General features: G+C 51.1%; 2 protein-coding genes across 2 annotated transcripts in view; one reads left to right on the top strand and one right to left on the bottom strand.

Annotated features, from left to right (window-relative positions):
* LOC132084891 (zinc finger protein 11-like) overlaps positions 1 to 14,562 on the bottom strand; it is a 479,917-nt gene that overhangs the window by 384,709 nt on the left and 80,646 nt on the right.
* LOC132085106 (olfactory receptor 6M1-like) lies at positions 239 to 1,183 on the top strand. Its single transcript, XM_059490476.1, has one exon. It carries the CDS (start codon positions 239 to 241, stop codon positions 1,181 to 1,183), a length of 945 nt encoding a protein of 314 aa, XP_059346459.1.

The raw sequence follows: 14,562 nt of genomic DNA, 5'->3' as shown, positions 1-14,562 counted from the left end.
GGAAGTGTTTGGAAAAGGTAGAAAGAACACAATAAATCCATGGGGTCTCTACCTGAAATGGTAAACAAAACAATCAGGATGTGAGAATTGTTTGAAGCACAATCTCTGTGCTCTATAGCAAGACTGCAGGAAAAGAAAGAAGCAGAGAAGGAAGGATAGAAATGTTTGTCCAGACTGTGAAATTTTCCCACTTGTTTTTGCCCTGTTCCTGTCTCAGCAGGATGAGCTGGAATTCAGCATGGGACCAGAAAATGAAACAGCAGTTACTGAGTTCATCCTAGAGGGTTTCCCAGAGCTGGATCCAAGGCTGCAGGTATTTTTATCTCTGGTCCTTCTGCTCATGTACCTGACAACAGTGATGGGGAATGCAACCATCATTTTCCTTGTGTGTGTGGATCACTACCTGCAAACCCCGATGTACTTTTTCATCAGCAACCTGGCCTTCCTGGAAATCTGGTTTACATCCTCCACAAGCATCAAACTGTTTGTGATGCTGAGTTCTGGTCAGAACACTCTCTCACTAAGCAGCTGCTTTGCCCAAAACTATTTCTATTTTGCTATGGGCTGCACAGAGTTCATGCTGCTTGTTGTCATGTCCTTTGACCGCTATGTTGCCATCTGCCAACCTTTGCTCTATGCTGCCATCATGAAGCCTCAGCTCTGTGTCCGCCTGGTTGTTGCTGCTTGGATCCTCAGCTTTGCCCTGCTGAGCTACCGGCTGCTCTTCCTCTCCAAGCTGTCCTTCTGTGGCTCCAAGATCCCCCATTTCTTTTGTGACAACTCCCCCTTGTTCAAACTGTCCTGCTCTGACACCAGACTGCTCTGGAAAATAGACTCTGTCTTCATATCCTGTGTTGTGCTGGGTTCCTTGTGTTTGACTCTGGCATTTTACATCTGCATCGTTTTCTGTGTTCTGCATCTTCCAGCAGGCTCTGGGAGGAAGAAAGCTTTGACTACGTGTTCTTCCCATCTCATCACCTTATCCATTGCCTACGGGAGCTGCATTGCTCTCTACACACGTCCTGCAGAAGTTGTTTCCTTGAGCACCAACAGAAGTGTAGCTCTGCTGAATACAGTCCTGTACCCATTCTTAAATCCATTCATCTACAGCCTTCGGAACAAACCTGTAATCCTGGCCTTGAGCAAATCCATTGCAAGGGCAAGAACAAAGCTTTTCCCCTAACCATGGTGCATTTCTGGAAAGCCATCCCAAGAATCTGGTGTCATCTGTTACACAATAGCAGCGCCTGTGAGTGCAGCTTCCAAACAGGGCTGCCTCAGGTTAAGAGATAAGAGACTCATCTGCACACCCAGACAAGGCATCGACAATGGCAGGAGGAGAAACTCAGTTCACTCTCTGCCCTGGCTGCTCCCAGGACCATTTACTGGAGAGCCACCAGCTCATTAAGGGCCAATCTGCATAACAGAGAAGAGTTCAGAAGAACAGTGGCAAGTGACAATCCAAATTACAGCTCCTGGGCAACGGACACCTTGTCCAGCTCCTTCCCTGGGACAGCCAGCAGCCCTAGTGTCTAGGTTTGGAATAGCAAAGTCACTGAGAGCAGGTGGGGAAGACTGGGGGGAATTGGAAGGGACTGGGAACGAACTCAGGTGTATTGGGACGGACAGGGCTGTACTGGGAGGGACAGGAGGGGGTGAATGGGCTGTTCCCGCCTCCACCGCCTCCCATTTGCCGAGGCTCCCGCCCATCACCGCCTGCAGCCATTGAGCGCCAGAGGCCGGGGCCCCGAGGGCGGTGCCTAGGGTGGGCGCCATGTTTTCTGGTTTTGCCTACAACTCCCGTCATGCCCCGGGGCCCAATTGAGTCCCACTGCAGTCGGGACTACAACGCCCGTCATGCCCCGCGCTGCACAGCCCCCCCCGCCCCCCCCGGAATCCGCCCCCATCTGTCCCATAAATGTCCCCCAGACTCTCCAGGATCCCTCAGTGCCCCCTCAGCGCCCATTAGGGAGACCTCAAAAGCGTCTCCGGACTCCCCTGGGTGCTCCCAACCTCACAGTTGCCCGGTACAGCCACTTCTGGGAATTCATCTCCTCTCATCCCCCGCGACCCCAGAGCCCCTCAGAACACAGTCCCGCACCTAAAACTCCTGCCGTGCCCCGCGGCCTAAAAAGCCCTGTTAGAGCTCCCCGAGCTTCTCTCAAGAGCTCTCGAACCGTTTACGTTCCCCCGAGGATCTCAAGTCTAGGCTCGGACACAAAAGTGTCCTCTAAGAGCTTTCCCGAACCCCCAAACATCGTGTTCCAGCCACTTCCGGGACTACAGCTCCAATCATGCTCCGCGGCGGATTTCCAGCGCTATCTTAGCCGGGACTTTATCTCCCATAATGCTTCGCGTTCCACCGAGAGCCATTGCATCTGCGCTTTGAACTCCCGTGATGCTCCGCGGCCCCGTTAAACCGTATGATACCCTCGCCTACAACTCCCATCATCCCCCGCGCCCCAGACAGCCCGTTCGAACCCGGCAAGGGCCCGCCCGGACCCCGAAGGGCCACTGATTCCGTTCCCTGACCTCCAAGGGCCCCTCCTGGAGCCCAAAGTGCTGCCCCTGACCCCGAACTGTCCCTGGGAATCCCTGAGTGCCCCTCCAAGTGCCCACCCGGCTCCCCCAAGTGTCCTCCAGACCCTCAAGTTCTCTCTGAATTGCCTCCCCAGACCCAAAAATGCCCAGAAGGTGCTCCAGAAATGTCAGCGGGGACCGCAAAATGCCCCCAAACCCCCGCCTTAACCCTGTATTGTAAAAAGATCTTTAAAAAGATGACAAAAAATCTACAAATATAACTAATTACCAGAAAGACAAATAAATAAACAGCTAATACAGCCTAATTACTTAATGAAGGGAATTGTGTTACTTGGAAACACTGAGCATTAATTTTCTTGGCTACTAAAATTGCATTGATTTTTTATATAAATATATAAACTAGGTAATAAAAACAAATACTCTTGTTATAAATACAAATAAATATATAAATTATAAAGTATTAACACTAAATAATGTGTTACACAATAAATATAAAATAATAAATTGCATGAACATTTTTGGATGTTTTGGGATCTCAGTTCAAGGGGGTGATGGTGAGGCTCAGGGTGAGGAGCAGGTTGCCCAAAAGGGCTTAGCATGAAGGGGCTCATTCTTCTCTGTGCCCAGACCTCCTGAGGAGACATTCAGCATGAAGATCATTGGGAAATATTTCTGTCACCTCTTCAATGATCTGAAAAATAAAAAAATGCACTCTTGATTAAAAAACAATTATGAGGTGCACTTTGGAATCTCCCTCCTGAAGAGAACTCCAAACTAACTCCGATCACTGCACAAGCCTTGAAAACCTGGAGACAATGGGAGACCAAGAGCTCCTGAGGGCTTTCTGTATTTTTATCAGCTCCATGGTGGATTTGGGGCTGGCTCCGGGAGCCTCAAACACGCAGAGAAGGATGAAGAAACTGCTCAAGGAGTCAGCAGCAAAACTCCAAGTGCCTTGGAGCATGGCTGGGCCCCACTGAGGGCAGGGAGTGCCAAAGGCTCCCCAGGGACTGCTGAGAGCAGATCCTTGAGGCCAGGATTGCAGGGAGCCCAAGGCTCTGAGCAGGGAACTGCAATGCTGAGCAAGGCCTGGCTTGGCTGCAGGAAGCAGAAAGGCCAAGCCCTGAGCCCAGCCTGGGCCAGCAGGGCCTGTCCCTCACGACTGCCTCGGGGCTCTTGGTGGGCCAGGGGGATGTGAGGGGCAGCAAGGACAAATGGCATCAACCTGCAGCCCCTGCCAGCCTCCCCAGGGAGGCCAAGGGAGCAGCAAAGTGCAGCCCCTGCCAGGAAAGGTCCTCCTGTGGGGCCTCCAGAGGCGCTGCCCGAGCCCAGGGCACAAAGGCCTGGGTGCCTGTGGCCCTGCCAGCCCGGCCCAGCCCTTGGCCATCCGTCCTGCAGGCTGTGCCCCCTGGGTGTGCTGCTCCTCTGCCCTGGCCGGCTGCACTCGCCCATCTCGCTGTGCCCCAGCATTTCTCACCCAGCGTTTCTGTGCCCTCCCTGGGCTCCCTGCACCCAGCACTGCCGGCTCCTGGCACACAGAGCCTGGCCATGGCCCAGCCTCACGCTGCCACATCTCCAGCACCAACATTCTGCCCTGCGAGGGACTTTCTCCTCAGCTCCAGGCTGAACCTTCCAAGCTGCACTTTGGGGAGGTTTCCTGCAATTCCCACTGCCAAGGAAAGCTCTGTCTCCTGCTGCTCACAAACAGAGAAGGGCTGGTGGGAGATCTGTGATGGTCAGAGGCTGTTTGGGGCACAGTGACCATGAAATTATTGAGTTTTTAAATATTCTGTGAAAGGTGGAGCATCAAAAAATCTTCTGCACTTGAGTGACAGAGAGCAGACTTTAGCCTGTTCAGGATTGATTTGGCAAGTAGCAAATCAGGTACTGATTTTTTAAAGAGAAACAGCCATTTAAAACAAAGGATTCCAAGAAGGATGGACACACTTCAAGAAAAAAAAATTAGAAGGAGCAGTAACAGCCCAAAAGTGAGCTAGCTAGGAAAAATGAATGGCCTGGCGGGGCAGGGAGAAAATTACTTGATAAAAATTATATGATACAATCATCATATAACCAACTCAGGTCAGGTAAGCAAATCAGGAAGTTTAAGGATGTTGTTAGGTCATGGAGAAAGAAAATTAGAGAGGTGAGAGCTCAATTAGGACTTAACTGGGACAGGTCTGTGAAGAATTATAAAAATGCTTTTTAAAATATGTTAATGTCAAAAGGAGGGGAAAGGAGAACCTCCTTTTCTCTTTGGGGAGTTATGGTTACCAAAGGTGAGGAAAAGGCTGAGGTAATGAATGCCTTCTTTGCCTTAGTTTTCAAGAATAAATCAAGTTGACCTCAGGACAAGTGTTCTCCTCAGCACAGAGAGCAGAACGTCTCCCCTGTAATCCAGGAGGAAGCAGCTGGGGACCTGCTGAGCCACTCAGATGCTCACAGGTGTCTCTGGGAGCAGATGGGATCCATCCCAGGGGATGGGGGAGCTGTGGATGAGCTCCCCAAGCTGCTCTCCATCATTTACCATCAGTGCTGGCTCAGCAGGGAGGTCCCAGAGCACTGGAGGTGCCAATGTGAGCCCATCCCCAAGAAGGGCTGGAAGGAGGAGCTGGGGAACTCCAGGCCTGTCAGCCTGACCTGGGTGCCCGGCAAGGTTATGGAACAGATCACCCTGAGTGCCCTCACAGGGCACCCACAGGATGGCTGAGGGATCAGAGCCAGCCAGCGCAGATTTCAATGTCTGCATTGATGATCTGCATGAAGCAACTGAGTCCAGCATCAGCAAATTTGCAGATGACACCAAGCTGGGTGTGAGTGTGGATCTGCTGGAGGGTAGGAGGGCTCTGCAGAGGGCCCTGGACAGGCTGGATCCAGGACCCAAACCCAACAAGGTGAGGTTTAACAAGTCCAAGTGCCGGGCCCTGCATGTTGGCCACAACAACCCCTGCAGCTCTACAGGCTGGGGACAGAGTGGCTGGAGAGCAGCCAGGCAGAAAGGGACCTGCAGGGACTGATGGACAGCAGGCTGGACAGGAGCCAGCAGTGTGCCCAGGTGGCCAAGAAGGCCAATGGCTCCTGGCCTGGATCAGGAATGGTGTGGCCAGCAGGAGCAGGGCAGGGATTCCTCCCCTGCACTCAGCACTGGTGAGGCCACACCTCGAGTGCTGTGTCCAGTTCTGGGCCCCAGTTTAGGAAGGACATGGAGGGGCTGGAGTGTGTCCAGAGAAGGGCAACAAGGCTGGTGAGGGGTCTGGAACACAAGTCCTGTGAGGAGTGGCTGAGGGAGCTGGGGTTGTTTATCCTGGAGAAGAGGAGGCTTAGGTAGACAAGGTTGAGTCAGGGCACAGGTTGGACTTGATTATCTCCAAGGTCTTTTGCAACCTTGCTGCTTCTGTGATTCTCTGGAACCATGCTTGGAGCAGTGGCAATAGTGTCTGCAGTGGGACAGGAAACTCCCAGCTGAAGGGAACAAACTTTCTGGGTGGCTGCAGAGGCCAGGACAAAGCTGAGTGGTTTCCCTGGTGTCCCCAGGGGCTGATGGCATTTGTGCTCCCTCAGGTTCATGTCCTCACAACAGCAACAGCATGGGGGTGCTCCCCCTGCTCTGTGCACAGCAAACAGGGGCTGCTGAGCCAGTGCTGCCGTGTCTGTGCCTGCAAGGATGGGGCACCTGTGAGCTCGGGGAGAGGCCAGGGCTGCAGAGGGGGGATCTTGTTGGCAGCTCCATGAGGACGCTCTGGGATGCTGCCCTGGGCTGTCCAGCGCACTGGGGATGGATCAGCCCCTGCTCTGCTGCTCCTTCCCTTCTGCCCCAGGGCCCTTGCAGAGCTGTTTATCCCCAGCCTGCCCACGGCCAGCCTGGGGCTGCTCACAGGGCTTTTTTGTGCTGAGCATTGGCATGGCTGTGTTCTTGAGAGAGCCTGGGCAAGGAGCCTGGAGCCCCCAGGCCCTGGCCTGAGGCGTCAGCACTGCCCCAGCGGTGCCCATGGCCTGTCCCTGCTGCAGCCCCGGCACTGCCACCCCCAGGGCTGTGCCTGGCCCCGAGAGCACTCAGGCCCTACAGCAACACCAGGGACACCAGGGCAGCAGGGCAGGGCCACGGCAGCAGCACTGGCAACACCAAGTGCTGCTGCTGCTGGGTGCAGCTGCTGAGCCAGCACTGATCCGCCCCCAGCTCTGCACACAGACATTGCTGCTGCAGCTGCAGAGAAGGCAACACAAGGGGGATCATTGGAGAAAACTCTGCTGCAAGTACCTTTATTTTGTTTAATGCTATTGAGAACACAGCCCACCATTGACACAGTCTGGGGTCACAGCGGAAACAGAAAAAAAATGAAATTGGGCACAAACAATGACATTTCTTTGTGGACAATATTAAAAACTAAAACAAAGAAAAAGAACCCACAACCAAACCAACAAGAAGTATCAAAGATGACTTTTATTACATGTGACTAGCAGAAATTGGCAAGCATTTCAATGTTTCTGAAACCATCCATTCATCAGTTTCCGGATTGCAGCCTTGAGCTCCTGGTTCCTCAGGCTGTAGATGAGGGGGTTTAGGGCTGGAGGCACCACCGAGTACAGAACTGACAGGGCCAGATCCAGGAATCGGGAGGACATGGAGGGGGGTTTCAGGTAGGCACAGATGACAGTGCTGAGAAAAAGGGAGACCACAGCCAGGTGAGGGAGGCAGGTGGAAAAGGCTTTGTGCCATCCCTGCTCAGAGGGGATGCTCAGCACAGCCCTGAAGATCTGCACATAGGAGAAAACAATGAACACAAAACAGCCAGAACTTAAACAGAAAGCAACCAATGAAATCCACATTTTTCTGAAGATGAAGTGTGAGCAGGAGAGCTTGAGGATTTGAGGAATTTCACAGAAGAACTGGCCCAGGGCATTGCCATGGCACTGAGGCAGGGAAAATTTATTGGCTGTGTGCAGCAGAGCATTGAGAAAGCCACTCGCCCAGGCAGCTGCTGCCATGTGGACACAATCTCTGCTGCCCAGGAGGGTCCCGTAGTGCTGGGGTTTGCAGATGGACACCTAGCGGTCGTAGCACATGACGGTCAGGAGGGAAAACTGCTCCCATAAAGAAGAGAAAGAAGAAAACCTGAGCAGCACATCCTGAGTAGGAGATGGTGCTGGTATCCCATAGAGTATTGTGCATGGCTTTGGGGACAATGGTGCAGATGGAGCCCGGGTTGCTGAGGGCCAGGTTGAGCATGAAGAATGTGGGCGTGTGCAGGTGGTGGCCGCAGGCTACGGCGCTGATGATGAGGCCGTTGCCCAGGAGGGAGCTAGGGAGATGCCCAGCAAGAGGCAGAAGTGCAGGAGCTGCAGCTGCCGCGTGTCTGCCAATGCCAGCAGGAGGAAGTGCCTGATGGAGCTGCTGTTGGACATTTGCTGTCTCCGGTCATTGGAACCTTTTGAAGAAGGAATTACGGTGACAAATGGGAGGAGATTTCTCCAGAATACTCCAAGCCCTTTCTCATAGACCCTTTTCTGCAACTAAACATCTCCCCCTGTCCATGTCTCAGAGATTTCCTTCACCTTTTTTGCTGGAACCCTGATTGTTGCTGGCCAATGTTGTGTGAAGAGATGGACCTTGACTTGCAGGACACCTGGGAGTAAGCCCTGATCCCAATCAGTGCAGGGGAACAGTGAGGGCAGGGGCCAGTCCTGGTGTTTGGACTTGGACAAAGAATCACCTCCTAAAGGAGAAGAGCTGCCTGGGTGAAGAGATGGGTATTGCAGGAGGCAGAACAAGACATTCTGCTGCACCTGGCGAGAACAGAGACTCCAGAGATGCAGAAGGGTTGTTTGAGGCTTAGTGCAGAATGAGGGAAGCTGCTCTGTCCCTTTCTCCTATTTCAGCTTCCCTGGACTTGCACAATTCTGAGATCCTCTCCTGTGTTACCCTGGACAGCCAGGAGACACAGCTGAGAGCAGAGGGATCCCTGACACACAAAGTGGCTCCTGCCTTTCCCAGAGTCAGGAGAGTGGGCTCATTGCCAGCCTCCCAGGCTGCCCTGCCCAGAGCTCCCCGGGCACAGGGAGCTGGGACACCCCATTGCTGTGCTCAACCTGCCCAGGAGGAGCCCAATGGCTGGGCCTGGCCCTGCAGCTGGAACTGCCATTCCAGAGAGCCTCTCAGCAATGCCAGCAGCACCTGGGAAAGGCAAGGAGAGAGAGAGAGCCGGGCCTGAGGAAAAGCATTTCCCTGGCCAGCCCTGCCCAGCCCTTGCCGGGCAGCAGCAGGGCAGGACAGTGGCCCTCAGGCCCTGGTCAGCAGGGAATGAGCACATGGCCACATAGATGCCCTTCATCTCTGGGGCTGCTCTGCCGGCCCAGGAGGGACTGAGGGCCCTGAGCCCCCGGGCTGAGGGCTGTGCTGGCTGCGAGGGGACACAAGAGCTGTGCTGCTCAGGGCAGTGTGTGCCCTGCAGGGCAGGCCCGGCAGGTGCCACATCTGCCCTGGAGCAGGGCTTCCCTCAGCACTGCCTCCCTCCCTGCCTGCCCACGGCTCTGCTGCTGGAGCTGTCCCAGCCCGAGCTGCTCCTGTGGGCCCGGGCTCCTTCCCTGCCAGAGCTGCCAGAGCCCAGCCCAGCCCCTGGGCCACCCCTGCCCTGCAGCTGCTAGCTGTTGGGTCCTGCAGGGATTAAAGAACAGCTTCCCCAGCTTGGGCACCATGGAAAGGTGATGCTGCATGGATATGGAGGCTGGGCAGGTGCAGGCACTTCCTGAGGTGCCCAGGAATACTCAGGGTGATGGTTTAAGAGTCCCAGCCAGTGCTCTGCCCTGCAGAGCTGAGTTTCCGCTGTCACCAAGCTGAGTCAGGGAAAAGTGGGAGCACAGACTCAGGAAATCTGAGACCCAAGCAGGAAACTCCTGCCCTGAATGAGCTCATGGCAAGTCCCCTCAGAAATGAGCTGGGCATGATCTGGAGCTCTGAGCAGCCCTGGCTGCTGCCCCAGTTTCACCCCCTGCAGCCGTCCCTGGCAGCAGGAGCCGTCCTGCCCTGTCCCTCTGATGGTGCCCAGGGCAGCCCCGCTCTGCAGCACATTCTCCTCCTCCTCCTCTTCATCCTCCTCCTCCTTCTCCTCCTTCTCCTCCTTCTCCTCCTGTGCCACAGACAAACTGAGAGAGTCCTCCTGACACATCCCCAGGGTATGGAGTGTGCTGGCTTCAGGAGATCCCTCCAGGAGCACAGGGGACATTGCCCTGCACCCACAAACTCACCATGTACAGGGCTGTGAAGATGTTTCCCCAAGTGAAGTCTCAGCTCAATGTCTTCCCAATCCTGATTGCCTTCAGCCTGTCTCTGCCTGGCTCCTCTCCCCTCAGTGCCTGCAGGCAGAGCCCTCAGCCCTGCTGGGCTGGGAGAGGAGCTGGTCCTGGGAAGAGCTGTTCCTTTAAAGCTCAGCAGCACAGACACAACACAAGGACTTTAATAAGCCTCCTGGGGCTTTGGTGTTGTTTACATCAGACTCAGTCCCTGAGAGAGTGTTCAAAAAACTTCTCAAGAACTCAAACTTAAACTGAAAGACTGAAGTTTCTTGAGGTTTTAATGGATCTCACTGAGGGACACGACTGGGAAAGTGTCCCCGGGTTCCAGTTAGAGCAAAACACTGGAGGCAGTGATGACAGCTGGGGACAAACAAGGCCCAGGTGTCTCTGGTGCTGAGCAAAGCTGGATGTGTTTGAGGAATGCAAAGGGCCAAGGCCTGAGTCCCAGCTCCTGGCCAGGCAGACCTGTATGACTAACCAATATAATTAAGCAGAAGCCATTGATTGTTTACATTATGCACCTATTTATACATTCCCACCCTACTGCACTCACCGATCATGCTCTTCTTCATTGGTGCCTCTGTGTTGTCCTTGTATTCTGCACTCGCTTCTCAGGGTATGTGATTGGTTACAGTGCAGGTGGTTCTCAGCCCTCTGTTATCTAGTTCTTGCTGTTATTACCGCGCCTGAGTGGGCACTGGCTGGTGATAGAGAGACGGTGAATCTTGTTTCTTGAATCAGAAGGCTGAATTTATTAAGATATTATATATAATACATTATTACTATACTAATTAGAATATAGAGAGAGGTTTGCAGAGCAGCTAGGCTAGGCTAAGAAAGATAGAAAAAAAATCTACAACAAAGTTGTGTTCAAGGACTCAGTCCCCTAGCTTGCACTGGTGATTGGCTCTTAATTATAAACATAGGAAATGAGCCAATCAAGGTGTTCCTGTTGCATTCCACAGCAACTGATAATAATTGTTTACCTTCTCTTCGGGGGCCTCTGGCCTCCAGAAGACGCAGAAATCCTAAAGAAAGGATTTCTGTGGAGAAATGTCTGCGACATGCCGTCTTGGTATTCTGTTTCTCAGCCTTTTCTTCATTTAGCACAGTTTATGTCTTAGTAACCTTGATGTATTCCAGAGGGCTCTGATAAGACTAACTACAAGCAATATGGCTGGTGCACAGTGTGGCCTAAGTTGTTCAGATACATTGCTGCAATTCCCCCTTCTTCTTCTTGCACCAGCCAAACCCTTTTCACTGCATTTTCTACCAAGTGGGTCACCAATTTCACTATGCGTGGAATAGCACAAAGCAATATAATAAAACTACTAGTAATAACAAAGCTCCCTTAAAGATATCTTTCAATCATCCAGTTATTCCCCATCCCTCAAACCTTTCATCCATCAATCGTTCAGAGTCAATTTCTTCATGTTGTTTTGCAGTTGTTTGAGTTTCCTGTGAATGGATGCAGAATGGTCAGAGAGGTTCATAAAACACATTCCTTCAAAATTCTCACACCTGTGCCCATGTACTAACAGCAAAAAAATCTATAGCAGCTCTTTTTTGCAGTGTGCTATGTCTAATACTATCTGCATCAGTGAGGATTTGATTTAAAATAGCTGAAGTTGTGTTCAGTTGTTTGACTGTCCAGCATCCCAAGATGTAATGCGTAGCCAAAGCTTGAGCAGCAGCAACACTTGGAGTAAGGAATGATGCTGTTATTTGTGCTGGAGCACCCCAAAACTCTACATGATTGTCACAATCAGGTCCTAAGCTTGTGATTGCCCTTTTAGACTTCTTGCTATGTCCTGCTTTCCAAACAGTCTGATTCAGCGTTTTGCACATGCTAGAGGCAAACGTGGTTGGCTTTCTTAAATAACAAGGACCACCAAACTGATCGCTCAGAATTGCAGGCCATGCCCTATCCCCACAGATTAAAAAGATACCTGGTGGAAGCTTTTGTGCAGTCACATTTGCATCAGCACTTCCAGGATAAGTCCAATTGTGGCAATATTTGGTCACATTCTTATACCATGGAGAACTGGGATTAAGGATGACACTTATATTTTTGGGACATGGGACTAGGACATGTGGGATCTCAGCACCTCAGGATGGAGGTGCAGAGAGGCCGAGACCACCCTTGGGGGGCTCGGGAATCCTGGAATGTTGCCAGAAGTGTCTGGTGGCAGGATTTTGATCCTACACAGGAGATGAGACCTGTATGAGGATAGGAGGAATTCACTGGGTGAATGGTGAAGGGATAAGTTAGTTAAAGTGTAGAACACAGGGTTTAGGATTTTGGTACAGGGGGGTCTAAAGAAGTAAGATGGAGGAATTGGGGCGTGTCCTGTCCTTCTTCTTCTTCTTCTTCTTCTTGGCCTCCATCTTCTGTGGTGGTGGTGGCACTTTGGGATTGGTCATTACTAGAAGTGCACAGGTTAATAAGAGTAGAAAGTATTGGAGAAAAATGATAAATATTGTACACGTAACTTAGGGTATAAAGATAAGTGACCGCCCGGGGGCTTCGGGAGTGTGCCCATGGCTGACTTGCTGTGCAGACCTCTGTCGGGCTGAAAGAAAATCTTTTAGATAAACAATTAATAAACACCGAGACCGAGACAAGATCAGAAGTCTCTCCTCGTTCTTTGAAGCGTCGGCTCTCCAAGGCCATCCCTGAGAATTCCAGAGCACCTAAAACAGCAGCAGAAAACCTAACAAGCCTAAACAGCCGAGAAACCCAACAAGCGGCCTCCCGGAGCTATCTCCGGTAATAAATCAGCCGGACATAAATCAGCCAGAAGAACGCCAGAAAACCCTACAAGGACATTGCTCAAATCAGTTGATTTCAGGTTTAAAAAGTAGTTTAAAAACAAGCAATAATTCCCAAGTACCAGTCCTAGCAAGTCTAGTTCTTGGGGCAGTAGTCTGCTTTCATTCAGTGAGTTTCTTATCATACCTGCTTGGAAAACCTCACTGTTTGGCCTAATTCCCAACCTTTTGCATATGTCTAATTCTGTACAACCTCTGATTGTGTTACACCAGTGATTCTCCATACTTGATCTATTTCCTCCCACGTATCCCTTTCCTCTGGCTCCTACCCATCTTGTAAAACCAGTAAAATTACTTTTTAGAATACCAATTAAACATGTACAGAAGGGATCTCATGGCATGACTAAGGACAAACGAAAGGAGTCCACCCCAGAAGCATTGGCCCCAGTAAGCCACATATTCTGTCGATGCCATCCCGGTGGCTTAATTTCTTCTGCACTACGGATGTTGCCACATATCACAAGTAACAGAGGGAGACTCCCAAAAACCTGCAAATCTAATTTAAGACTATTCTTCATCTTTATCATTGGCAAAAACCACTTCCTCTATGAGATGGATAAAATTCAAACTGACTGTGCCTCTTGTTCTTTGCACTCTGCTCCTATTCTGTCTCCTTTGGTTCTTGTCTTCCCACCTTCACTTTGTTTGTTCCCACTGCTCAGATCTAAGTCCCCAAGTCCCAGGGATAAGTATTCCTTTTTCACATTCAATGGCCTTGATCTTATTCTCTCTCTTTTTGCTTGAGCTTCCAAAGTTCGTTATGATACCACTGAAAAGCCTGCCCCAACTGCTCCTGAGACTCAAACAAATTCAGCACTTCTTGACAGATTTCAGGTGATTTAACTGTTGTTCCTGTCTCTTGGGATAAAACCACCCAGGTATTGAATTCTTGGGTGTGCCGATGTCTGCACTCCATACACCTTGGGAAGCTCCTTCCTCTAAACTCATACCACCCATCTGACCCACACACCACAATTCCAATCTCATCCAAGGATAGCAAAAGCGTTAACAGTTGTTTTCAGGTAATGCTGGTTGTTTCATTGGTGATATCAGGGATCAGAGTGTCCTTCTCAAGCCAGGGATGAACTCATTTCACTGGTATCCATCAGGGTCCTTTGTCTGTAATGATACAAGCATAATCCCTTCCTGCTGCAAACCTGAGTAATGTGTTAATGCTGGTGGGTCACTACCAGTTCCTACTAGCCATAGAGGATTCATAACATAAACTGCTTTCAGCACTCTGTCCTGTGGGCTCAGCCCATCCTCCCCAAGTTTTTGTTTATCAAGCAATCCTTTCAGTACCTGATGTGTTCTTTCAACAGTAGCTTATCCTGTGGAGTAACCTGGAATACCTATGCTCTGCTTCCCTCCCCAAAGAGCCAAGAAATCTTTGGTCCATCAGGCTGTATATCCTGACCCATTGTCTGTCCTGAGGCAAGCCTATGATGGCAAAGCAGCCTTGCAAGTGTCGAATGACAAAATGAGATCCTTCGCTTGTCACAGGAGTAGCCCAAACCGTGGCAGAAAAGGTGTCTATAAATACATGAAGACATTTAAAGCGACCAAAAGAGGTGCAGATGGTCACATCAGATTGCTATAACTGCAAGGGTCGCAGGCTGTGAGGGCTGACTCCAGGACCCAATCCAACAATCATACCCTGGCATTGCAGACAGGTTGTGACAATTCCTTGAGCATCCTGCAGTGATATTCAAAATTGTTTGGGTAAAACTTATGCACTTTGGTGAAAAAACTCATGAGCCCTTCAGGCTTGGCCCAACTTAACAATAATAGGAGAAACAGAGGCCCAAAGTGGTGCCACCAGTTGGTCAGCCCTCTCATTTCCTAAGGCCAGGCCTCCCATCAATCCAGAGTGACTCCGTATATGGAATGAAAGATTTA

Source organism: Ammospiza nelsoni, chromosome 28, assembly GCF_027579445.1.
Source record: "Ammospiza nelsoni isolate bAmmNel1 chromosome 28, bAmmNel1.pri, whole genome shotgun sequence".
NCBI classification, from domain to species: Eukaryota; Metazoa; Chordata; class Aves; order Passeriformes; family Passerellidae; genus Ammospiza; species Ammospiza nelsoni.
The sequence above is the reverse complement of the archived record's forward strand: the minus strand, read 5'-3'. Positions and strand labels throughout refer to the sequence as shown.

Excerpts from the sequence above, each read along its gene's own strand:
- LOC132085106 (XM_059490476.1), top strand. The coding sequence starts at position 239 with ATGGGACCAGAAAATGAAACAGCAGTTACTGAGTTCATCCTAGAGGGT.